The sequence below is a fragment of the Stegodyphus dumicola genome, chromosome 12 (genome assembly GCF_044657685.1).
Source record: "Stegodyphus dumicola isolate Sdum_Otavi_A_Nest chromosome 12, ASM4465768v1".
In the NCBI taxonomy this organism is placed as follows: domain Eukaryota; kingdom Metazoa; phylum Arthropoda; class Arachnida; order Araneae; family Eresidae; genus Stegodyphus; species Stegodyphus dumicola.
The window spans coordinates 54,469,023-54,493,173 of record NC_140779.1 but is presented as its reverse complement, the minus strand read 5'-3'; the positions used below and the strand labels follow the sequence as shown (position 1 = coordinate 54,493,173).

General features: G+C 30.3%; 1 protein-coding gene across 2 annotated transcripts in view; it reads left to right on the top strand.

Annotated features, from left to right (window-relative positions):
* Nucleotides 1-23,892, top strand: part of Gnptab (N-acetylglucosamine-1-phosphate transferase subunits alpha and beta) — a 116,284-nt gene extending 92,392 nt beyond the window's left edge. The window contains exons 18-23 of one of the 2 annotated variants that reach the window (XM_085827727.1): nucleotides 462-614; nucleotides 714-888; nucleotides 6,471-6,655; nucleotides 9,291-9,345; nucleotides 13,074-13,277; nucleotides 18,911-23,892. In XM_085827727.1, the coding sequence (XP_085683853.1) occupies nucleotides 462-614; nucleotides 714-888; nucleotides 6,471-6,655; nucleotides 9,291-9,345; nucleotides 13,074-13,277; nucleotides 18,911-18,916 (778 nt within the window). In that variant the 3' untranslated portion in view covers nucleotides 18,917-23,892. Of the gene's footprint in view, nucleotides 1-461; nucleotides 615-713; nucleotides 889-6,470; nucleotides 6,656-9,290; nucleotides 9,346-13,073; nucleotides 13,278-13,723 lie in introns of both variants that reach the window. The other variant, XM_085827726.1, reaches the window with a different exon arrangement.
* Nucleotides 23,893-24,151: the final 259 nt, after the last annotated feature.

Sequence of the window (24,151 nt, the reverse complement as noted above, 5' to 3'; positions counted from 1 at the left end):
TTGTGGTTGCTATTGCTGCTACTGTCAACTGTCCTTAGCAGTTGTCTACCAGTGTATATGATTGTGTAGGTCACTTTTCTAAACAAAGATGGAACTTAAAATTCCTCCAAGATGTTGAGACAAAAACTGTGCAAGTCAGACTTGCTTCATTTTCAAAAAGTGTAAAGACCTGGTATACCTTGAATGTTCTAAATATTTTCATTCGCAATTTGCCATTACTGTTCCATTGCCACTTTATGTGAACACTTTCTTTTGTGTGTGTGTGTATATTATTTTTTTCCATGTATCCATTTTTTTCTGACTTATTGCTGCCAGTATGGAATGAGTAAAATCTGACTAAACAAAAAATTAAATAAAGTGCCAAAACTATATTTAAATTTTCAATGAATTAAACATACAAATGCTAAACAGTTATTGCAGATTTGTAATTTTATTTACAATGTGTGTTCTCCATTTTTCAGGTTTAGTGCTGCTTTTGATGTCACATCTTCACACAAAATACGTAGTTCTAATGATATGCAGTTTTCATTTTCTTATTATTATTACCTTATGAGTGAAATAGAATCTGTTGAGGTTGAAGAAATATTTGATATGTTTGACACTGATAAATCTGGGTATGTTTATTATTTGATTTTCAGTTCACAAGTCATCCTGTGTGTATAAGATGTATGATTTTTAATTTAATTAAATACTTGAATTTTTTATGAATCTAGAACCTGGTCAGACAGAGAGATACGAACTGTTTTGACTAGACTATATGAGTTACCACTGGATTTTTCTCTTGTTGCTGGGTTTGAGCAAATGATATTGAATTGTTCTCTTACTAATCCACCACCTACTGTAGAATCCATTATTCTTCACAATGAACGTTATTATGATTCAAAACTAGTAAGTTTTTTTTTTTTATATTTCGGTTTGTTATCACATATGCAGATGCTTTAAGACTTATATTATAAAATATCTCTGCAACTGTTTTAAACATAGTTAATGCGTTAAAAGCCTGAATCTTTAAAGGTACATTAAAATAGTAATTAGATAGTATTTTTGTAAAATACTGCATGTTTTAAATGCCTGCTGTGAATTACAAAATAATTCATTTTATAATGATATATTTACTACTTAATGATATATATATATGATGATGCTTTAAAATAATGATAGCTGTTAATATGATTGATTCTTAAAAGACAAGAAAACACAAGACCAGGCTTGTTTATGAAATAGTATATGATAGAGCATTTGTCTTAATGTATATATATTAAATAAAAGGATAGTATCACATTCTTTTATCATGTTCAGGAAATTGAATAATCTGAATATTTAATATTTTAAAATTTTGCAAAAAGTGAACTTTTTTTTATGCTATTTAACATGCTTAGCTTAACTAAGCTTAACTAATCAACTCCCACAGGCTTGTTTCCATATTATTAAAAATATAATAAATGAATAAATAAACAAATAAAATATTTCTAGTATCTCAAGCAGATAGCTAAGAAAATTTTCTATTGTAATTATAAGAACCAAAGTGCTGATGTTCTTTGAATAGGTTTTCATAAATGCTAGAGGGAGTTAAAAAATAAGTTTCCCTAGCAGTACTTTTATTCAAGACAAATAATAGACTAAAGGGGAACTTAAAGAAGTAGGCTTATTTTTATTTTTTATGTAATCACTATAGGCATTGATAACATGTTCCGTAATGTTTAGCAAGGTTTAAAAAAACCTTGTTAAAAAAATGTGTCTTGCATGAAGACCTGCTTCATGGCTGCTTGAATAATTTCCTCCACAATCTGGTGTTCTCCTCTGCAGTGGCTGTTGACATCAATCTGGTCTTGCTATGTCCAATACATGGTCATGTCTCATACTGTGCTGCAGGCATAATTTGCTTTGATATGATACATGGACATACACTTCTGTAAACTAGTTATAGATTTCAGCACTCAAGGTTCCACAGGCTCATCCATGCAGCATAACAGCTCTTATCCTTTGTCCACAATTCCAAAACACTTGTCTTCTGCTTACATGTCAGGCACAGAATGTCCCACTCATCCAGTCTTTTTACTAGCATTGCACTAGTGCCATCAGTGCAATCCAGTTTATACATCACCAACTGATGAAAGGAATGGCTCTAGCATAAAAAAAAAATTTCTTGTTTGCTTTATTGCTGTACGATTAAAAATAATTAATTAATTAATTGAAAAAAAGTAGAAGGCAGATTTATTTTTCAACTTCTTTGTACATTATATTTGTTGTGAAATTGATAGCATATAAATGAATAATATGTATATCAATATGTATAAAGTAAAAAAACTGCAAGTTTAATTTTTATCCTTCCTGCTTAGCAGACCTAAGGCAAAGAACAAAATGAGTGGGGATCTTATTAAAAGGGAGACTGCAAATTACAACAATGCAAGAAATTGACAGATCAAGTAAAAATGTTACTCTTCTTTCAGGAAACAGACCAAAATTTTGCATGATCAACTGCTTTTCCAAATTTATTTATAGAAGAATTTTAAAAAGTTTAAATCGTGTTTCAGAGCTTTTTTAAGGCCAAATCAGAATTTAAATTAAAATTTAAAACTAAAATTCACTCATGTTAGAAGTATCCTGTTTATGCTTCTATGACAATAGCAACCACCTTGTTTTCTGTTAAAAGGAAAACTAGCAAAATTGACTTTTTCAAACTAAAAACATGATGTGTCAAACTTATTGTTGTATGATTAGTATTCAAAACAAAGATTGCAGTGGGAAGTAGGATTTGGATAACTATTGTGGCTTTTGATCTGAATCATATATGTATAAAATGTTAGCAAAAGTTAGCATAAGCTGTGTTATGCTGCAGATACTTGAATTCTGTTTTTCGACTATGAATTTTCCTTTAATCCTCTTCATTTGATATATATATATATATAGTCAAAGCAAAGCTTGAAAAAATGCCAGTCTCAGGTTTGATTGGTTAAATGACTTCTAAACAATTAAATAGGATATTTAAATCTATCTGCAATTTCTTTCCACTAAATTTAAAAATTTTGTAAGAAACGGAAAGAGAAATATTTTGTTTCTTTCCATGCTGTTTTTACTTTATTTTAAAACATTTTTGTTAATTAGATTTATATGTATTCTTAGCAAAGCAGTCTTTTTTAGGTGATGAGATTTCATAAGCATTAATTGTCTTTGCTTTTTCTTTTAATGCTGTTATTTTCCCTTGATCATAATGTTTGGTACTTCTGTATTATATCAACTGTGAGAACTATAAAATGGCATGCTTCAGCCTTGGCCAAAAACAAAGAGTTACCAATACACACAAGCAATTCATTCATTGTCTACAGCACACAGTTTGGTATTGAAAATTCAAACTCCTTCTCTAAAAAGCGGTCAATTCATTGGTAATTAATTTTTCACCAAACTAATACATGAAAAGCAACAGCCATTTTGAAAATGATGATTTATCAAGAGTTCCATGAAATGGCAATCAACCCATAAAAATAAAATGACAAGAAACAACCATAATGAAACATTTACCTTTTTCAAGATATCCTTATTTAAATATTTTAGTTTTATTTCCTCTCCATGTACATATAGCTTGTTTTTGCCTAAAAAATATCAGAAAATTACACAAATTTGGCATTGTATGTGTTATTGCTGTGCCCACATACACAGCGATCTGTTTTTGCTTTGAAATCATTTAAGAAGTACAATTTCAATGGAAGGCATATTTTTTACATTCTCTGTTGTTAAGCAAAATATTATTTTCTGAAAAAGTGCAACACTTTCTTTTTCACCGGCTGGCAAATTGTACAGTCCTGATATGTTTCTTTACAAGGAGAAAAAAGTGTACTCAATGTAAACTCTAATATTAATAAAAAAATGACTGCCGAATTTGAAGGTAAAAAACTGTATGCATCTGCTGCATGCATGCACATACCTGAGATGTCACATAAATACAGCTTGATAACATCATGTTTATTGCTTATTTTGGCATAATAGTGCAATACTTCATGTATACTTTCTGGTGGTTGTGCATAATCAGAAAAAATCCCGTATTTATTTGATATGCACATACAAAAGCAATAGAATATAAATTTGTATTTATTCTTTAATTTAATACTATTTTGTTAGCTGTTTTTTTTAAATGAACAATGTATTGAAACATACTCATAATTCATCTTAAAGAGACACATTCTGATGGCCAAAATTGTGCAGTTGCTCCTAGTAATGCATTAAATACATTATCATGCCTGATGTGAAGCATGAACATAAACTCAGCTAGGTAGGACTTCAGATGATGGTGAGCCATTCTTCTGAGTATGTTGTTCAATTTTTTCAATGATTTCCATAAAATGGAAGATTGAAAACAGTAAGTATATTAAATATTTAGCAGTGAGAAATAAAGAAAATTTTCATTAGCTGAAGAAACAAATAATGTGCACATGTGAAATGTAAACTATATGTCATGTCTGCAGATTGATAACCATAGACATTGAATGAACTGCTTGTCTGTATGACTAACAGCCTGTTTCTTTCGAAGGCTGAAATGCACTAATTCCTATTATTTGCCAAGGTTGCTATGGCATGGAAGTACCTGATTTTTATTTGAAAAACTTCTGTGATAAACTATTAATACTTAAAGAATTTAGTATTACTTGTTTAAGCAACCATGACATGAATCTTCGATGATATTTAAAACCTAATGTTACATTTTGAATGATTAAGTTTGCCAATTTTGCAATCAAGCACAGAGGCCACTTTAATAAAAAAAAGTACTAAAAATTCTAGGTGTATCCTTTATTATGTGTACTTATAAAAGGATATATGCATCACTATATATTCTTCTAAATGGGGAAATAGGTATATTTTATAGTAGCCTTTAACATACACAAAAAGGTTATATGTACATATGAGGGTGGGGCCCAAAAATAACTAGAATCAACCTGTTGTGTGTGCATGCATTGTAGTTACGAGCTGTTAGGTGGTGTTCATTGGATTGTTAGTGAGCTCGTGTCAGTCTGAGTTAAGTGGCTTGTTTTTAGTGTTCTGTTGTGCACGTCCCTGTTTCAACCCTTTGGCAATTAGTTAAACGGCCAACTACAAGGATCAGAGTGTATGTGAAAGTTTGCTTTCTGTTAGGGAAACTGCAGCCAAGACTGTTGGGATGCTTCGGCAAGCCTTTTTTGATGATGCTTTTGGGAAAATCACAGGTTTATGAGTGGCTTTCCTATTTCAAATTCGGCAACATGTCATCTGAAGACATGGCACACCCCTGGCATCCTTCAACAAGAAGAAATTATGAAAACATTGCCAAAATCAAATGTGCAGTTGATGAAGATTTTTTTTCCCAGTGGCAGATTGTGAACAATTACAAATGTAACCCAGTCCATTAATCTATACAAGGCCAGATGTGGTGGTCTCTTTATTATGGAGGCACCTAATAGGTGGGCCACCTTCGCCTTTCCTATGAAGGGACGGACAGTTACAATCATGCTTTCTTCAGAATTCGAACCCAGGCCCTTCAGCATCGCAGTCAGCTTCCCTGACCACTATACCGACTGGGTGGCCATTGAAGAAGATCGTCGAAAGACCATTGACTAACAAGCAACCAGGTGGAACAAAAAGGTCCAGGTGGAACAAAAAGTTTGTTCCACCTGGACAAACAGTGAACCAACATTTTTACCTGAATGTGCTACAAAGATTACGAGAGAGTGTGCAAAGAAAATAGCTCGAAATGTGGAGAAATGGAAACTGGTTGCTTCACCATGACAGTGCTCCAGCCAATGCAGCTTTGACGGTCCAATAATGTTTGACAAACAAAAACATGGTGTTTGTGCCTCATCCATCCTGCTCACCCAATCTAGTTCCGTCGGACTTTTTTTGTGTGTCTGCAGATGAAGAGAAGTCTGAAAGGAAAGTGATTCAGCAACGTGGATGAAGTCAAAGAAATTGGCTTTGAACAATTTGGCCTGTCTCAAGAGTTTTTACCCTGTCTCAAGAGTTCCAGCACTGTTTTCAACAGTTGGGACAAGTGCATTAATTCACATGGACAATTCTTTGAAGGGAACTAATGTAGAGTTGAATAAAGATGCAAAATAAATAAATTCCGGTTATTTTTGGGTCCTCCCTTTGTAAATATATATATATATATATATATATATATATAGAGAGAGAGAGAGAGAGAGTTATTATATTTAATGTTTAGTTAATATATAAAAATTACATTAAGTACTTTGTGTAGAGGTGTTATTATTATTACTTTTGTTGTTATTATCCTTGTAGTTAAAAACAATTTGGCACTGAAATACCAGATTTCAATAAAGTCAGACTTGTATTTTCTAATATTTATCTGAGATCAGAAACATTCTGGCATTACTTTTCTGTTCTATCTCAATTTTCTCAATTTGTTCTCCCTCCTTTTCAAATTAATGTGCTGTAATATTTTTTACGATTTTTTTTATTTAAGGAAATGTATTTTATTTCAGCCTCTTGTCACTAAATCCTTAATTAGCTCCTGTCCGCCTGTTGTTTTAATGTTGCGTGAACACTTTGGTCACAGAAAGCAAAATGCGTATGAAACTCTAGGTGAAGAAGAAGTGGCCTTTAAAATGATTCATAATAATCTATCTCAGGTTCTTGGTCAGATAGATGATCTGAGAAAACATCCCAAGTATGTATTATCTTGATACCAAGTTAAGAAAAATATTTTATGTGTTATAAAATACAGCTTTTTATTTAAAAAAAAAAAAAAAAAAAAGGTTTACTGATTTTAAGCATGATCTCTTATCATTCATATTGTAATTTGGCTACAGGCTTTGTTAGGTTTTTGTATCTTTAATTAAGTTACAAATTTCAATCATTAAAATGATACAAATATTAGGTTATGAAAACAAGTTTTTCAAAGTGAAATATTTACTTTCAAACTTCTAAAAGTTAATTAATATATTTCATTATTTTTCTATAGTTTACTGATTTCACTTCTTGAAAATCAAGAGATGAAAAATATGTAATGTATATCAATTTTTTTAAGAAAAAGGTTAAAAAACTTAGCAGATTATGAATAAAAATAGAATTATTGACATAATAGTTTATGCCAAAAAGTCAGTTTCAGAAATTGGTTTAAATACCATTTTTTCTACCTTTGCTATTTATCCATACTTATATATTGCTATCATAAATTAGAAGCTTTTCAATCGCATGCTGAAAAGGCTTGGGAGGGTATATGAAAAAGGAAAAAATATATGAGTAAATATGGTATTTCATATTTTATTTTTGCCAGAATGAAGTGTTCGAAATGCATTATTTACATTTTTATGTATTTTTATTAAATAAAATGTGGTGTTTCCAATTTTCATTCTTTATGTAATTATTAATTATTTAAAATTAAATAATTACAAATTAATAAATATAATTATATAGCACAATTTTAAAAAAACTTAGAAACTTTTGCAATAACCAAAAATTGTTTCATGACCCATGAGAACTTAAAACCACCAACTTAAAAAATGAATGCTGTGTTTATAGTTTAGTAATTCTGTAAGTTATTTGGAAACCTGTTGAAATTTCAGTGTTAATATGTAAGGAAAACAAAGAGTAATAGGTATTAGTTGATGTTCAGGCTTCACAATCATTTGAGATATGGAATATTATTATAAAGATTATTCTATTGATATTCCATGTGCCATTCTTTCAACACTTTATCAACAGAAGCTGTTTTATCATTACCTAGTTATCTGTTGAAGAGCTTCATGCTAATGATTTTCCCCTATATTCCATATCATTTAGAAATTGAAATTCTCACATTCAAGCTATTTTAATCTTTCCTTTACCAAAATGTTTTGAAATGAAGATTTGCACCAAATGAAGCCATGAGAAGATTATATGGAGAATCATTTTGAAATGTATTTTTAATTTGAGGTCAAATATTTGATTAATAGATATGAAATAGTACTTAAGTTAAAAATAATAAAATAAAATAGGATGCTAGCTTTATATGAATTGGAGGCTAATCTTATAAACCATATCAGGTTGAGAAATTAATAATTTTTAATTAAACTTTAAAAAAATACAGGATTACTTTTACACTAGCTTTATTTGAGGAAATCAAAATGTGATGGGTCTTTAGTGCTGAAATAATAAGAATCTTCATTTAAACATTTACTAATAATTTTTGTATATGCATTTTCGTGAATGCAAATTTGACACCTGAATCAGCCGTTGATGTTAATATGCAGGTTTCAGTTTGTTTTTTTATGGTTGTTTTAGGTAGTTGATAGGAGCTAAAAATTTAGAGTTGAAATTAAACTTTGAGGTATGAAATGATTTATTTCCATTTGAGTTTCATAACTGTTGCTCAAGTTAAATGTTTTCTTCTGTTAGTAAGACTCATGAACAATTAAAATTTTCAGGAACTTTGAAAGTATTTGAGAACTTTGAAAGTATACTTTTTTATTTTTATTGTTCTGTTAAATATATCTAAATTAATTTGTTGGTAAGATGAAATAATACTTTAATCCTAATCTATTATGAGAGGATTGATTAATTTTTTATAATATAACATTTTCTGTCTAATATATATAAATTAATTTGTTGGTAGGAAAAAATAATACTGTAGTCCTAATTTCTTATGAGAGAATTGATTATTTTTTTATAGTATAACATGCTTGCTATAAGAGGGGTGCCTTTATATGGGAAACAAAACTCATGTATGCAGAATTTAAATTTTTAGATAAGTTTTGTAAAAATTTTAATTAACAGTTTCTGCATTAACTAGTGATAGAAACAAAGGCAACTAATTTAGCTGAGAAAAATTTTAAGGGACCTGAATAAAATATTCTGTATCTTTATATTAAAAAGTGACACGTGTCCAGACTTGTGAAAGTATAAAAGCATGCTTTATTTGATACTATTTAACAAATATTTAGTCAAGCAATCTTTTTTAACCCTTCAGTTGGCACTATTATCTGTGAGAAATTTATTGTACATGTAATGAAGAAAATTATCTGCCTGATAATTGTGCTGATAAAATGGTTAAGTACTCTGTATTGCTGTTAAAAGAGAACCAGTTTATTATTATTATTATTATTACCATTATTATTGGCATTGCTGTTTGATTATAATGAAGAGTTCATGCTTAAAGTATAAGCATTTAATATATTCTGTGAATAAAAATCAAAAGATGCAGGAGCAGAATAAAAGTGCAGGAGCCAGACCTTAGATGAAATGTATAAAACTTAAATTTCTATAGTGATAAATATAAGGATTTAATTTACTATTCTCTATAAGATATAATTCTCTTTTTTCAGGAAATTTGTTTGTTTAAATGATAATATGAATCATGGGACACAAGAAGCAGAAGTTGTAAGTATTTAACTTTTTATCAAATGTAGATTCTTTGTGAGAGGGATAGATCAACATGCTATATTGGTTGTTTTATCTTGAAAAACGTTATTGTAGCAAGTTAAAAATGCACACACTAGAATGAATAGGCTTAGATTAGTTATGCAACACATACTAGGGCTATTTCCATGTGGGAAGAGATATCTTTATGCAGGACTTTCTGAGGAAAATAGGCTTCTGCAGGAACCATAGAAACCTCTGCCAACCAGGCCTTTTTCTATAATGTTACCTTGTATAAATAAAACATCATATTAATTTAAAGCAAAATATATACCTTTATTTAATTATTGTTTGTAAAAATAACTTTTATGACACTCTTCAAAAATCAGTACCCTAATCAGCTACCTATGTAGTACATGGTTTTAATAATAAGCTACCTATGTACAGGATATTAATAACGAGAATCTTCATTTAAGCATTTACTAATAATTTTTGTATATGTATTTTTGTTAATGCAAATTTGATATCTGAATCAGTCGTTGATGCTAATATGCAGATTCCAGTTGGTTTTTCTTACGATTCTTAATTTGGGTTGTGGGCAGGAACCTAAAAGTTAAGAGTTGAAATTAAACTTTGAGGGATGAAATGATTTATTTCTATCTGAGTTACATGATTGTTGCTCAAGTTAAATGTTTTCTTCTGATGCTAGGATTAATTTCAAGAATAACTTATCAAAATTAAATTTTTCAGGGTCTTTAAACTTATATGTTTATTAGTCCATCAAATGTATCTAAATTAATTTGTTGGTAGGATAAAATAATGCTGTAATCCTCATTTATGAGAGGATTGATAAATTTTTACAGTAAAACTATGAGTTGAATGCTGCCTGCTTTAAGAGGTATGCTTTTATGGGGGAAGCAAAACTCATGAACAATGGTTTTTGTTCAATGATCATTTTTTGTTGACAGTTCCATCTGAATATTAACTTATTCTTCTGTTTCAGTTGAAAGTTTTCTATAAATTTATTTAGCTGTTTTATTTGTTCAATATGAAGGAAAATTAGGTAGTAGCAATAATAAATCAGAACTGTACTAGGAAGGAATCATCCCAGTAAAATTAAAATCAATGTATATAGTGTTTATGACTTAGAAAGGGGATTATAATGCTAGAACAGTAGGGTCATTTATTCATATACACTGCTGGCCACCCAAATTGCAACACCATGAAAGACAAGAGATATCACAACAAAATTTATTTAGTAGATAACATGTTGAACAAGTATCAATTGATTAAATTTATAGACTTCTGTGAAGTGTGGTTCCTTCCAGAATCAGTAGGCAGAGTAGCCACCATTGTTGGAGATCACCACTGCCACACGCCTCGGCATTGATTCAAAGAGACTTTGGATGTGTTCTTGGGGTACAGCAGACCAAGCAGCTTCCATACATTGCCGAAGTTGATCTGGTGTGGCAGCTTGGGATGTAATCTGAGTCAATCGTTCAGCAACCATGGACCATATGTTTTCTATTGGTGAAAGATCCGAAGAGCGAGTTGGCCAGGGAAGCAATTCAATCTGGCGATTGGCGAAAAATCCTTGGATATTGCGTGCCATGTGTAATCGCTCATTATCCTGTTGAAATACGGCTGTGGCCCTGAAGGTAAAGAAGGACAACTGGCTCCAACACCTCGGAGATGCAGCACTGGCTGTTTAAAGTACCGGCAATGTGTACTAGAGGAGTGTGTGAGTGATATCCAATACCACCCCATACCATAATACCCGGTGCAGGACCAGTGTGGTGGTGCATAATGCAGCTGTTCAGCATCCTTTCTCCACGGTGTCTCCAGACTCGAATCCGACCATCATAATGTTGCAGACAGAAGAATGACTCGTCAGTAAAGACAATTTCATTCCATTTTGCCCTCCACATTCTTCTTTCATCGCACCATTGGCGGCGGAGACGTCTGTGGTTCTGCATCAAGGGTAGAAGAAGCAATGGATGTCTTGCGGACAGACCACTCTGCTGGAAACGCGTTGAATGTTACGTGCAAGACACTGGATGATGCATTACAGACTGTGCTATGGTTCGTGATGTGACTGAGTGATCCATCACTGCCATGCGCACAATATTCTTGTCATCACGTGAAGTGGTGGACTGAGGTGGATGCGATCAAACACGTTGGTCCGTCGTACCCTCCTGCATCCAACGGTCACATATCCACATTACAGTTCTTTGGTTTCGTCCAACACGACTACCGATTTCCCTGAAAGATAATCCACACTCTTGGTAGGCCACAATCCTTTCTTTGTCGAACTTGGATACTTGATCAAACAATGATCACTGTTTACTACAAGGCATAATTGATCGTTTTTTTGAAAAAAACCGCAAGAAAAACACAATTGCCGAACTTGAAATCATCGAAAACTCCAAGCCTTAAATAGCGCTTTGAAGTGGCGCCATAGGCGCACATGATGTGCATCTGAGTTAAAATTCTAATCATCTGTATATCTCACCTCCACTAATGCATGTTGTAAAATTCATGTTATTTGCATGCTTCCTTCAGGGTGTTGCATTTACAGTGGCCAGCAGTGTAAAACAATTGTGAAAGTTGAAAAAAAAAAAAAAAAAATCTGTGAATCAGATGCAGGTAGTTCCCATCACAGAATAACTGCATAAATAGCACCCATAGGCATAGAGTATCTAATATGGTCCATTTAGCTAACTATTTCATCAAAATCCTGCAATGAGCTGAGGTAGCATCCTGTCATTTTCAGACATGATAGAATTCATCTCTTTTGTCAGAGCCATGCAGTACTTAATGGGGCAACATTTTTGTTGTAAAATAGCTTAGAAAATAATTAATTTTATTAAGAATTGTTTCTTCCACAAATTGTTTCTGGGGATAACAAGATTTCCCTGGATTCTGTGTTATGTTCATTTGATTGAATGTCTCTACAAGTGGAGTTAACATCAATGGATTGTATGTTCAGTCCTATTTGATATCTTGTAATGTATTGTTTAGCGTGATTTCATCCCAATGAATCCATCCTTTTTCAGCATATCACATAACATGCAGATCTGATGTCAAAATTTTCCTTCTTTTTAAACTTTGCTCTTAATGTATCCTCATCATTGCATGCTGTGTGTCATACACTGTTCATAGGCCCTATTTAGCATAATTTCTGTTTACATATTTGATCAGGGACTATTTGCGTGCATATATCAAACAATATTCTTGGTGTATATATGTTTTTTCCTTCTTTGTTTGAAGAGTATATAATTGAAAAAAAAAAATATATGGCATAATTAAATATAATAATAATATATGGCTATATAAATTAAATTATATATGTATATGTACAGAATTTTTATCCTATATTTCATGTATAATATTTACACATGAAATATAGTGATTAATGTTTAAAAATTAAAATGAAATATAGTGATTAATGTTTAAAAAAGGAAGTTTGTATTCTCTTTGTTTTTTAAATATTTTATGTACTATTATAGCATTTTATATATCTATGAAACTTACTAAGCACTAAGATATACCTTTTAATATAGGCATAAGAAATTATTCTAGTTTGCTATTTATACTTTAGCTTGGAATTATTATTTCACCATTAGAATTTTAATTAATATATGTTTTTACTACTTACTTATTAATTTACCTAGGTAGGCAATTAAGTATTTATTAAATGGACATGGCATAACTATTTAAAAATAATAATATTATATATGTATCCTCAGATTCGAGCTGTGATACAAGATTTTTATGAATCTCTATTTCCAACAAGATCTCAATTTGAATTGCCACCTGAATATCGTAATCGCTTCTTATATGTTAGTGAATTAAAAGAATGGAGAAAGACTCGAGATTTGATACGTATTGTGACCTATTTGATGCTTGCTTTTCTAATAATTTTTTCTGTTTTCTCTTTCTGGAAATCTGAGGTAACTATCATTCGTCATTTATGGTATGCATGCTATCATTATTTTCATACATTATTGGAATTAATTATTCCATATAACAGGACAAGTATTAAGCATACATGACATTTTAATATTTCCTTATTTTGTCCATCTGTTACAGATATTTTAATATAAATTAGCATGCAGATATCTAAATGTTTTATTATTATTTTGCATAATGTCTTGTATATAGCAAAAATAATCTACAAATGTAAATATAACTAAACAGTGATTTTCCATAAAAGCTTGTGTAATTTTTGCATGTTTATTGTAACCTATGAATGGAAAAATGAAATTGGGAAGTTTTTGTCCTTAAATATTTTTAATAGCTAATTTAGTTTAGTTAATATGAAAAAACTCGTAAATAGTATTTTTATATTCTGACTTAAAAATTTTTATAAAATGATATATGTTTCTATTTTTAATAGATGAGACCAGTTGAACGATATGCAAGATTAAGGAATATCCAAAATCAAACTAGAAATCCTTTGCATGTTTAATTTTTTTAATTCATAATGTGGTAATTTAAAATTAATTTGTATTACTCTGAAAGATTTAGAAACAAAATTAGTGAAAGGAAAATAGATTAAAGTTTACATCTTATCACAATGATACATATTTTAAAATGTGAATTCATTCAATCAAAATCTTTTACTTTAAAGTCTGCATTATTTTTTATGTGTTTAATCAAGTTATACACTGTGGTGTGTGAGTATGAAATAATTTTAATATAGCTTATTGAAAAGGAAAATAAGTTTAATTTTATATCCTATCATAACAATTATTTTGTCTTTTAAAGATTTATAATTGATTCAGTCATTTTTTTTTTTTTTTTTTTTCATTTTAAACTTTGCATTTTATTTTATGCATTTAAGCAAATTATAAGTTATTATGCATAATTTACATTCATTATGCACTAATGAAATGGTCTTAATATAAAAGAATTAAATTTCAGAGAAAAGAATTTCAGTATTATTTATGATATTAAATATTTTAAAATATTTTCTTTTATAATTTCAGTTCCTATGTATAGCTTGACAAATAGGCCAAAGCTAGTGCCATTAATCAAATAAAACTGCCTTTTTTTAAAAAATTAATTAAAACGTTATTTTTAAAACATAATAAAATACATATTTTTATTTCTGTCCAAGTATTTTTACACTGTACTTTATTCTAAAATATCTAGATATTATATTCTTTTAATAAAAGCTTTCAATATTTAAATTATCAGAATCTTACAAAATCATATGTCAAATTTAATTTCAGAATAATTGATTCCCCCTTCTTATGCCAGCAACTTTCCAAGTAAACAGTAGCTTCTTGTTATAAAAAACCAACTGTAGCAACTGAGTATGCCCCACAATTAATTAGTTTATACCATCAGATAGAGAAACATACCAATGAGTTTATGCCATTGGTTTATTTTCTAAAGAAACTTTGAAAATACTTCAGGAGATTGTTAAAATGCAACAGTCTTTTAATTATCAAATAATAACAACAATTTTTATTTTTGAGAAATAATATGTTAAATCTCAAACAAGATCTTAATGTAGTTTTGGATATGGAGTTCTGCAGTTTTTAATTGTGAATCAGTGCTGGCAAGATAATGAAAATGAATTGTTAAAATTGACATCATTGAATGAAAAAGTAATTTTTGAGTAAATTTTTAAAATTATTCATGAATATTTTAGATACTCAGTGTCAACCATGCTATAAAATAGAATCTCATTTACCAAGTTTATAAATTTAAGTTTTAATGTTCATTTTGATCCTTTGATATAGATGTCATAATTTCATATTTGTTATACAAACAATTATAGAATGTACATTACTTTAATGCTTAACCTTTTCGCGACGGCGCACCTTTGTTTAAAACGCTCGTGCGGGACGGAAGAGAATCGAAGGCAGTCACCGTACTGGACGGAGGTTTTGCATCATTAAGCCTAATTTTATAACAAAAATCAGAAAAACAAAAGTTTCGCTTCTAGCATCGTAATTTTTGGTATCATTTTAGATTATTACTTGAGCTCTTATATATGTTAAAATTAGCCCTTAAAACATTTATTTCTTTATTTTACATGGAAATATACTTAAAAAATTGCTTATCTTCCATAATACTTTTCGGAAGAGCTATTCAAATTATTCTAAAGTTTTAATTGATAAAATCCATCAATAAAGTTTAAAATTATTAAAAAGAACACAATAAAGACTATTTACAGTAAGAAGTAACAAAATTTAAAATGAAAACGAGCGTGGTAAATTTCGAAGCACAGAGAAGTATCACCTTGTAACTCTTAGAAAAAGTATCACTTTTTAACTCCTTAGAAAATGAATCAGTACTCTCATTTGCGTTAGTAAATGGTTCACTAACCATACTAGGGTATTCTTCCTCTGATAAATAGCGCCTCCTTCCCGTCATAATAGACTGGACGTGAGGCTTTCCTAAATAAAAAAAGAAGGAACGGAAATATATCTGAAGGCAATGCAAAACGTAAAAAAACTCCGCACACTAACCCTAAAAGACCGTTCAAAGTAGAGGAAAAAAATAGAATAAAAAAGGAATTGGATATAAATCAGATACGAGAATGTTTTCATTAGCACGCAGCGATTTAAAGAGCCGAGCTGCGTTTGTTTACATTACGATTTCCCCCCTCCCCAGCCACAGCTGACAAGCAAAATACCAAAAACAGCCAGAATATAAACAATCTGAAGGTCAGAATACTAAAACTACGTTCAGTTTAAATGTAATGGACACAGAGTGCCATCTAGTGGCTATTAAAAATTGTTTCAGCTTAAAATGCATATCTGCACTGCCCGTTCACTTGGCCAGTTCTCCAGGAGTGCACGGGTGAACCGCCCGGGCCTCACATGCGTCCGTACGAAATGCATATATGATTCGCCCGTCGCGAAGAGGTTAATATTACATTAGGCATATCAGGGTCGGTACTAGGTATTTTTTGCCACTTGGTCTCCAATCTCTGTATGTCCTAAATTCTGCTACCTCTCCAAATTAAAAAATTTCGCTACACCTAAATTCTGTTACCCAGTGACTCTCTTAAATTCTAAATATTTTGCCATCCCAAAGTTTTTCTAAGTTAAAAAAGTTCTGTTGCCCTGCTGTTACTTGCACCTGCTGCGATGCCAACCCTGATTAAGACTCATGTTTCTCAAACAATAGAATGACACAGGGGAAATTGCTTAATGTTATTAGTACAGTACAAAGTCCGTAATCCGGACATCTATTATCCGGAATGATCTATAATCTGGACTTCAAAGCTACAAATTTATGCATGTGCATAAAGCATTTACGCATGCGCTTTTAATGCGCGTGTCCGCTATGCATGCGTGTAAAGCATTTACCCATGCGCACTTCTGATAGTGAAGAAAGTGACAGAGAGGTTATTGAAAATGAAAAAATTTCAATTGACGAGTTAGTCGGTATTCTCGACACAGCACTTACAGGACTTGAACAATGGAACTTTGTAACTGAACAAGAAATTATGCCTGTTTATAGAATTAAAGAGAAAGTAATAGCAAATTAAAGAGAAAGTATTAGCACAAAAAACAAAGCAACTTAAACAACTTACATTGAAAGAAATGTTTAATAAAGTAAACAAATAAATATTAAGCTTTTTTTTTTTTTTTTTTTTTTGTAAATTTTGATACCCTTTAGATCATAATTGCTCTTTATTTCATAAATTACGGTTTCATATTTTTAATTGTATAATTTCTGCATGCCATCTTACCAGATTTAAATTGATGATCTATAATCCGGAATCGCCGAAGTCCCGAGTCCAGATTACAGACTTTGTACTGTAATTAAATTAAAAAGGAGTACGCTAAAAGTGATGTTTCATTCATTTCTTAATCTCATAGACTCCCAATTAACCAAAGGAAAATCAGGGATGACATCCATGGTTTGTTTGACAGCAGTTAAAAAATCAAAAGAATAAGTCATACTATAATTGATAGAAAAATAATGTTAACAATCAATTTACATGTGTTTTCAGGCAAGAAAGAAGAATGTTTCTGTTTATATTAATCTTGTATTTAAAAATAGCATTCTATGGGAAACGGCTGTGCACTTTTTAGATTTAGTGATTTATTTTTAGCAGATGATTTAAAAAAATGTTTACAGATTCCAGATTATGTAAACTGCGCAAAAAAAAGGGGGGCAGTTCTATATCTCCGGTTCTACTGGGCCGATTGACAAAATTCAAATTGTGTTTTTCATGTCTCGAAAGCACGACTTACGATATATATTACATTTGTATATAGCATTGTTATAACATAGGTATTTTGACACAAAATCATGCTTTTTCTGAAGTAACATAAAAATTGTTTTCCATATTTCGATTCTACGACTCAAATTATGCCTAGATATTAAATTTTGTAAAATTTGGTTCAAAATTTATGGATAAATTCAAAAATTTATCTTGGCACAATTTTTCAGTTTGCGCCAAAAATAATTCACTTGGCGAACCTGTTAATATGTGGCAACCAATTTTCCTTTCCCTTCCATTACGTTGGAGCGGGAAAAATGTCACTTCGTTCCTATATTTTTACATTGTGCATGAGCAGAAAAAAAAGTCACTATGTTTCTACTTCCAAATAATTTCAGCAAAGTGTCTAAACCACATTTGATGTTTTATCGCTTTCAACAAATATGCCAAATTTTAAAACGCCCCAATATATATATTCATGTATCTATCTTCGGAGATTTTGAATAAACAACTGTAATTTTTTGCAGGTATGCTTAGAAATAAGTCTACTTTAAGATGTTGGTGAAAATTGTATATATTATAATTCAAAAATTTTTTTGAAAAATTTTTAAAAATTATTTAAAAATACAAATTTTAAAAATAAATCATAAAAAAATGGGTGAATTTTATTTAGAATGAACCTAAATTTCGAAATGTGAAAGGAATAATCAAATAAGTTTAATAAAAAAAGAGAGATTAATAAATATATACCAAAATCAACTAACATTGAGGAGCTAAAATTTTGAGAGCTAATTTTGTAAAAACTACTGGTGTGATTTTTTTTTCAAAACTTAGTAGTTTGGCGTAATTTGAGTCGTAGAATGGAAATATGGAAAAAGAAATTGGTATGTTACTTCAGACAAAGTCCTATTTTGTGTCAAAGTACCTATATTAGTACAATGCTATATATAAATCTAATACATATCCTAATTCGCGCTTTCGAGACATGAAAAACGAAAGTTGAATTTCGTCAATCGGCCCAGTAGAATGGAAGATATAGAACTGTCCCATTTCTTTTTTTGTGCAGTGTACAATTACATTACATATTACGACAGGTAAAAAAATGCCTGAATATTGTGAAATAATCTGCTTTCACTGCTTTTATTGTGTACAATTTCTGTTTTTACCTAGAAATTCTGCTTTTTCTAAGGGCTAGTTTCCTGATTGTTCTGCGATAACTCTGTTAAATAAGACATAGTTGATCTACCCTCAGTTAACTGGGAGTTGACTCTATTTTCATTAATAATTCATTTACAAAATCAGTATTTAAAATATAAGAAATTTATCTTAAACTCTTATCACATTTATAAGTATTTGTCTGAAGTGAAGGAATTTGTATATGTTTAACCACAGGTCTAAAAAGGCTTTTATAGTGCATTATGTGGACAGAGCTGCCGCAAAGCGTGATCTCTAGAGGTACCCCTTTTGTTGGCCAGAATGCAGTGGGGTGAGGAAAAAGCCCTTCCCTGGTAGAAATTAGAAGGGGAAAAAAATTATGCCCTTAATTTCCCATCTTTTACTTTAAATGAACTAGAAAGGACAGAACTATATTCTTCAGGGAATGTTCTCATTCCTCCTTTTGCTTCCAAATCATTATGCAAATATGCATTTACAAATTTTAAAAATGAAAAGTGCATTTTTGTAATGTTATCATCAAGCAACGATTTGTAGGTACTTTATTTTTTCCCAAAATATTTTTGATGATGATGTTTTTACAGCTTTATTTTCAACCATGATGTTTTCTCCGACTATGATTTATACAGCAATATTTTTTGCTTCCGTTGTTTTCTTTTTGATAATTTTGCTGCAGTGTCTTTGCCTGTAACCATATATTCCCCTGCACTGTAGCAATATATGTGCACTCATACTGCTGATTTCAGTATTTTGTGCACAAAATTGAGTAGGAAATAGATAGAAATGTCACTGCACAGGATTTCTTAACATGCTATTTAATTAAAAGGACCGCATACAGCCCATCAGCTGGCTTTTGCCGGTCCCTGCAGAAGTGCCTACTTTACAAACTTGCTAATTTAAAGTTGTGAAGATAATGGTAAAACCAAAATTGATTTCTTTTCTCAGACCACTAAACATAAATTATTTTTAACATTGGCAGTATAATGTCAAACAAAAATTACAATAATGAAAAGATGAAAATGTACTTGATAAATCTCATCAACATTAAATGTACCTTGAATGTAATTTTCGTATTTAATCTCACCATCTTTTGGCATTAAAAATTTAGTTTACCTGTTTACATTATTATGAAATTTTACTCATGTTATATTCATAAACATTTTATAATGAAGTGACTAACTATAATTTTTCTTACTGAATAGTTCTGTTTCTTTTACCAAGAAGTATATTAACAATTTTTATTGAAATTTTTATCCATGTTTGAGGATTACTAGTTAATAGTTTTTGTATCCTGCTAAATGTTTTTCTTAAAAAATTTGATTTAATTCCTTATTAAATATAAAAGTGTTACCCTATGAAATGTTAATATTATTTTTTTGCATTGAAACATACTATTTAATTTTAAAAATGTGTATAATTATCATTTTTTTTAAACAGCCACATTTCAACTATATCTATGAGATTTTTATTGCTGATATAAATTACACATTTCTGAATTGTATTTCATTAATTTTATGAAAGCTGCTCCAACAATTTGTGGACTGAGAATTACTATTTAGACTTTGAATCATTAGGAGGTTTGGTGCGGATATATATTTTGAAACAGCAGACTTCACACTTCATATACTGTTTTCTGAGATGCACTAGCTCTTCAAACAAACTATAGACTGTTTAATGACAATCAGTATAAGATAGCAGATGTGACAACTTTCACTTCCTGGTTTTTGCTGAATTTCTTCCTCTCTTAACTTTTTTCATGTTATAAAAGCCCAAAGATTGCAGGGCATATGGTCTGAGCTGTATAAAGATGATCTAGACACTCCCTGTGAATTTTCTACAAAGCTTCTATAGCCTGTTGGGCTGTATATTATTCAACATTATCTTGAAAGAGAGAAACCATTTATGTAAAGCAGTTTAGTTCCTCTCTCTTACACTTTTCCACAAAATTGCTTTTCTCAGATGAAATACTTAAAGCACTAATCTCCATTTACAGTTTATTTGTTTGGAAAACTGTGTATCCATATTGTTTTACAGTTATTCAAAAATAAAATCAGTATTAATTTCTTTGAGGAATCAGATATCTGAAATTTTGGAGAGATGTGGTTATTTGCTGTTTTGATTTAGGATTATAATGTCTGCTTCAGGATTCATCAGTTATGATTATTCTGTTAAACATGTCGAGATCTTTCTCAATTCACAGAAGTATTGAACACAATAGAACTTGTGGTCTTCATTCTATGTGAAACCCATCTTGCATAAGCTTGAGACATTTTCAGATTAAAATATATTACAATATTTTGCTACATCAGCATTAAATTAAGCTCTTAAATTAATGAACATCTGTCTTCTTTCACTAATATCTCTATTTTTCGAATATTTTCATTGTCTATAGATGTTCTTGGCTCATCTTGTACATTGTGTCTTTAAAATGCCTCCACCATTTGAATATGGCCAGTTTGCTTATTCTACTAATCTCAGACATTTCCTGCCCACTTTTACATAACTTGACACAAAATTTATCAACGACCCTTTGTCTAGCTATTAATGGCATATCATCTGCCATAAAAAAGTGTGCACTGCAGTTGTTCTTTTACATTAAGCAAACAAATGATGCTCATTAGCTTTACTTCCATTTACAAAATAGGACACAGGCTGTCTTTATAAATGTGCAGTGTTACTAGTCCACAAACTTTCTGAATTGTTAATTTGTTACTCTAAATATAAAAATTTATTCTTCTATATGCCGTTGATGAATATTATTTGATCCTTGCTCCTCCATATCTATCTACTTTATATTGACTCTATTGTATGTTAACCATTTCTGATTTATACATAAATAAATAGAGGAGCTAAATTGGGGAAAATGTGTAAGTGTTACCAGAATATCTTTTATTAATAATTTAAAGAGGGTCATAGTATGTATAATGTGATATAATTAAAATGTTTCGTTATTAAATTATACATTCTTTCTGCTCTATAAAAAAGTTATGTTCTATGTTGGAGCATATTCGATTGAACCATAAAGGGGGAGAAATATTTGACAAATCATTGTCGTATTCCTCTCCAGTTAAATATTTAACTGATATTTGAAAAATATAGATATGAAAATTTTGTGTATAAATAAATTAATTGCACTTACATACATTTAAGGTTCTAAATTTTAAAATTAATTTAGTATCTACTATTATATGAAAGGCTCAGGAATGATTCTATAAAACATAAGATTTCAATTTGTTGGACTATTTTTATATCCCTTTTAAAAATAATTCTCTCCCACTGCAATGCACTTCTGCCAAAGTGATGATGAATGACTTTAGAACATGTTTCATGAAATTCTTCTGGGCCTCACAGTAGATTTCTGTTTATTGCATCAAAGTTCAGAACAGTGATTACAAAGTGCCAATTTTGAGCATGGAAATATGAAAAAAGCCACATAGTGCAGAATACGTAGTTTTCAAAGTCATATTTGTTGAATTTTAGGTCAAAAATTTGCAAACAACAAAAGCAGTGTAAGTAAGTGACTTACTGTGTTGCAGAATCCATGCAATATCTTGAAGCAGTTAAGTAATTTCCTATGAATTGCTTTACATAAATGCTGCAAAACACAGTGATAATATTCTTTATTAACAATTGCCTATGGAAGAAATTTGCAATATGCAACACCATAATAATTGGCAGGGGGCATGCTTCAACTTTTGAGCAGCATTAATTTGAACTGTTTCTCTATCAAAAGCATAATCTGCATGTCTTTACCAGTAATAATATATTTTAAGGACTCATCTTGAAAAAATATCTCCTGGGCCATTTGGCTATATTATAATTTTTGGAAAAAATTCAGCATTTTTCAACAACTCTAGAAGTGATGTGCTGCAAGCATAAGTGATTTTTAAAACTACTAAACAGGATTCAAATTATATGCAACACATTCAATAATATCCCTAATTGTTAAATGATGACTGCTAAACACTAAATCTCTGGTCTTATTAATAAGTTGCTCATTAACAGAAATACATGGTATATCAGAACATAGTTCATCTTGGGCATATTTTCTGTCTTCTTCAAACATCTTTACCACATAAAAATTTATTTTTGATTGAAGGTTAATTTCAAGAGCTTTCTGCAAAATTTCAAACATCTCTGCAGCAAAAATTCTTAATTCATTAAAAGTGAATTTATTTGCAAATTATAAAAAAGAAAGGAAATAAAAACTGTTGTCTGATGTCAAATAAAATTTAAAGAAAAACTTTGTAAGTGATTTCTTGAATGTATGTATGGGGTTGAAACATAAGTAATGGCCGTTTTTTTAATTTTAAAATTTTTATTTTAACAAAACAAAAAGCAATAAATTAGTCAATAATATCCGAGTTATTTAACTTTCCCCATAGACCTAAGATGTTGAACTATAGTCATTTGGCTACAACCCATTCATTCGGCTAATTCTCGAGTGGTTTGACGCGTCTTCATGTAGGTCGAAATTTCCATTTTTGAATTTGACAAACTTCAGGCATTGCACCTTCTAATACATTTCACAAATTTCTCGGGTAGCTTTTGCAGGATTGGCGCCTCAATTAAACACAAAAAGAAGGTGTCGAAAATGCTTATTTTTTTCAACTTGATACTCCATTTTAATGATCTGAAAAATATCAAAAATTAGCTCAGACAAAAAAATCAAGTACGCCGTCTTGTAGAGGAAAAGATTATCTTTGGAATAACACAGAACATTATTTCATTACATTTTATTTTTACCACATAATTTTAAACACAACATAAATAGCTGTTACTTAATGTTTCAACCTAATGTGTTAAATTGGATACTTTTTGATCACAGTAGTATGTAGAATTTACAAATGAAAATGCAGTGAACTTGTGTTAATTTGTATTTTTATGAAAAATTTAATACAACTATGCATTATGGGCCTTTCCCCCCCCCCATTTTCTATGTTCTCATTAAAATACTGGATATCTGAAGTGTATTTTTTGATAATATGAAATATTCAAGAAACGAGTTTGTCTTTCAAATGATAATCTAGAAATTATTTGTGAAATCTTCTTCTAGTCAAATAAAATTATTGCCATAATGTATCTTTTGCATGTAAAAACATTTTTGTCTTATCACCAATAATTCTGTGATCATCATCTATGCAAATGAATGAGTCCATGCTCTGTTACAATGCATTTAATAAATAAGAATCTTGAATGAATATAGTTATTTATGTTATTATTACCCCTCACCAAGCTTTATACATAAGTAAGGGGGGTATGTTTTCCATCCAAAAATTTGACAGCGAGTTTTCAGTAAATAAGTACAAATTACGGTCCCTACAATTGACATTATTAACTACTTACACCAGGTATGTAAATATGAAACCAGAATTTACCCATAGATGGCAGTAGCTGTCAATTCAATTACCCTCAAACCACATTATTGGCATTATTTTATTTCTTTAACAGCTGAAAAAA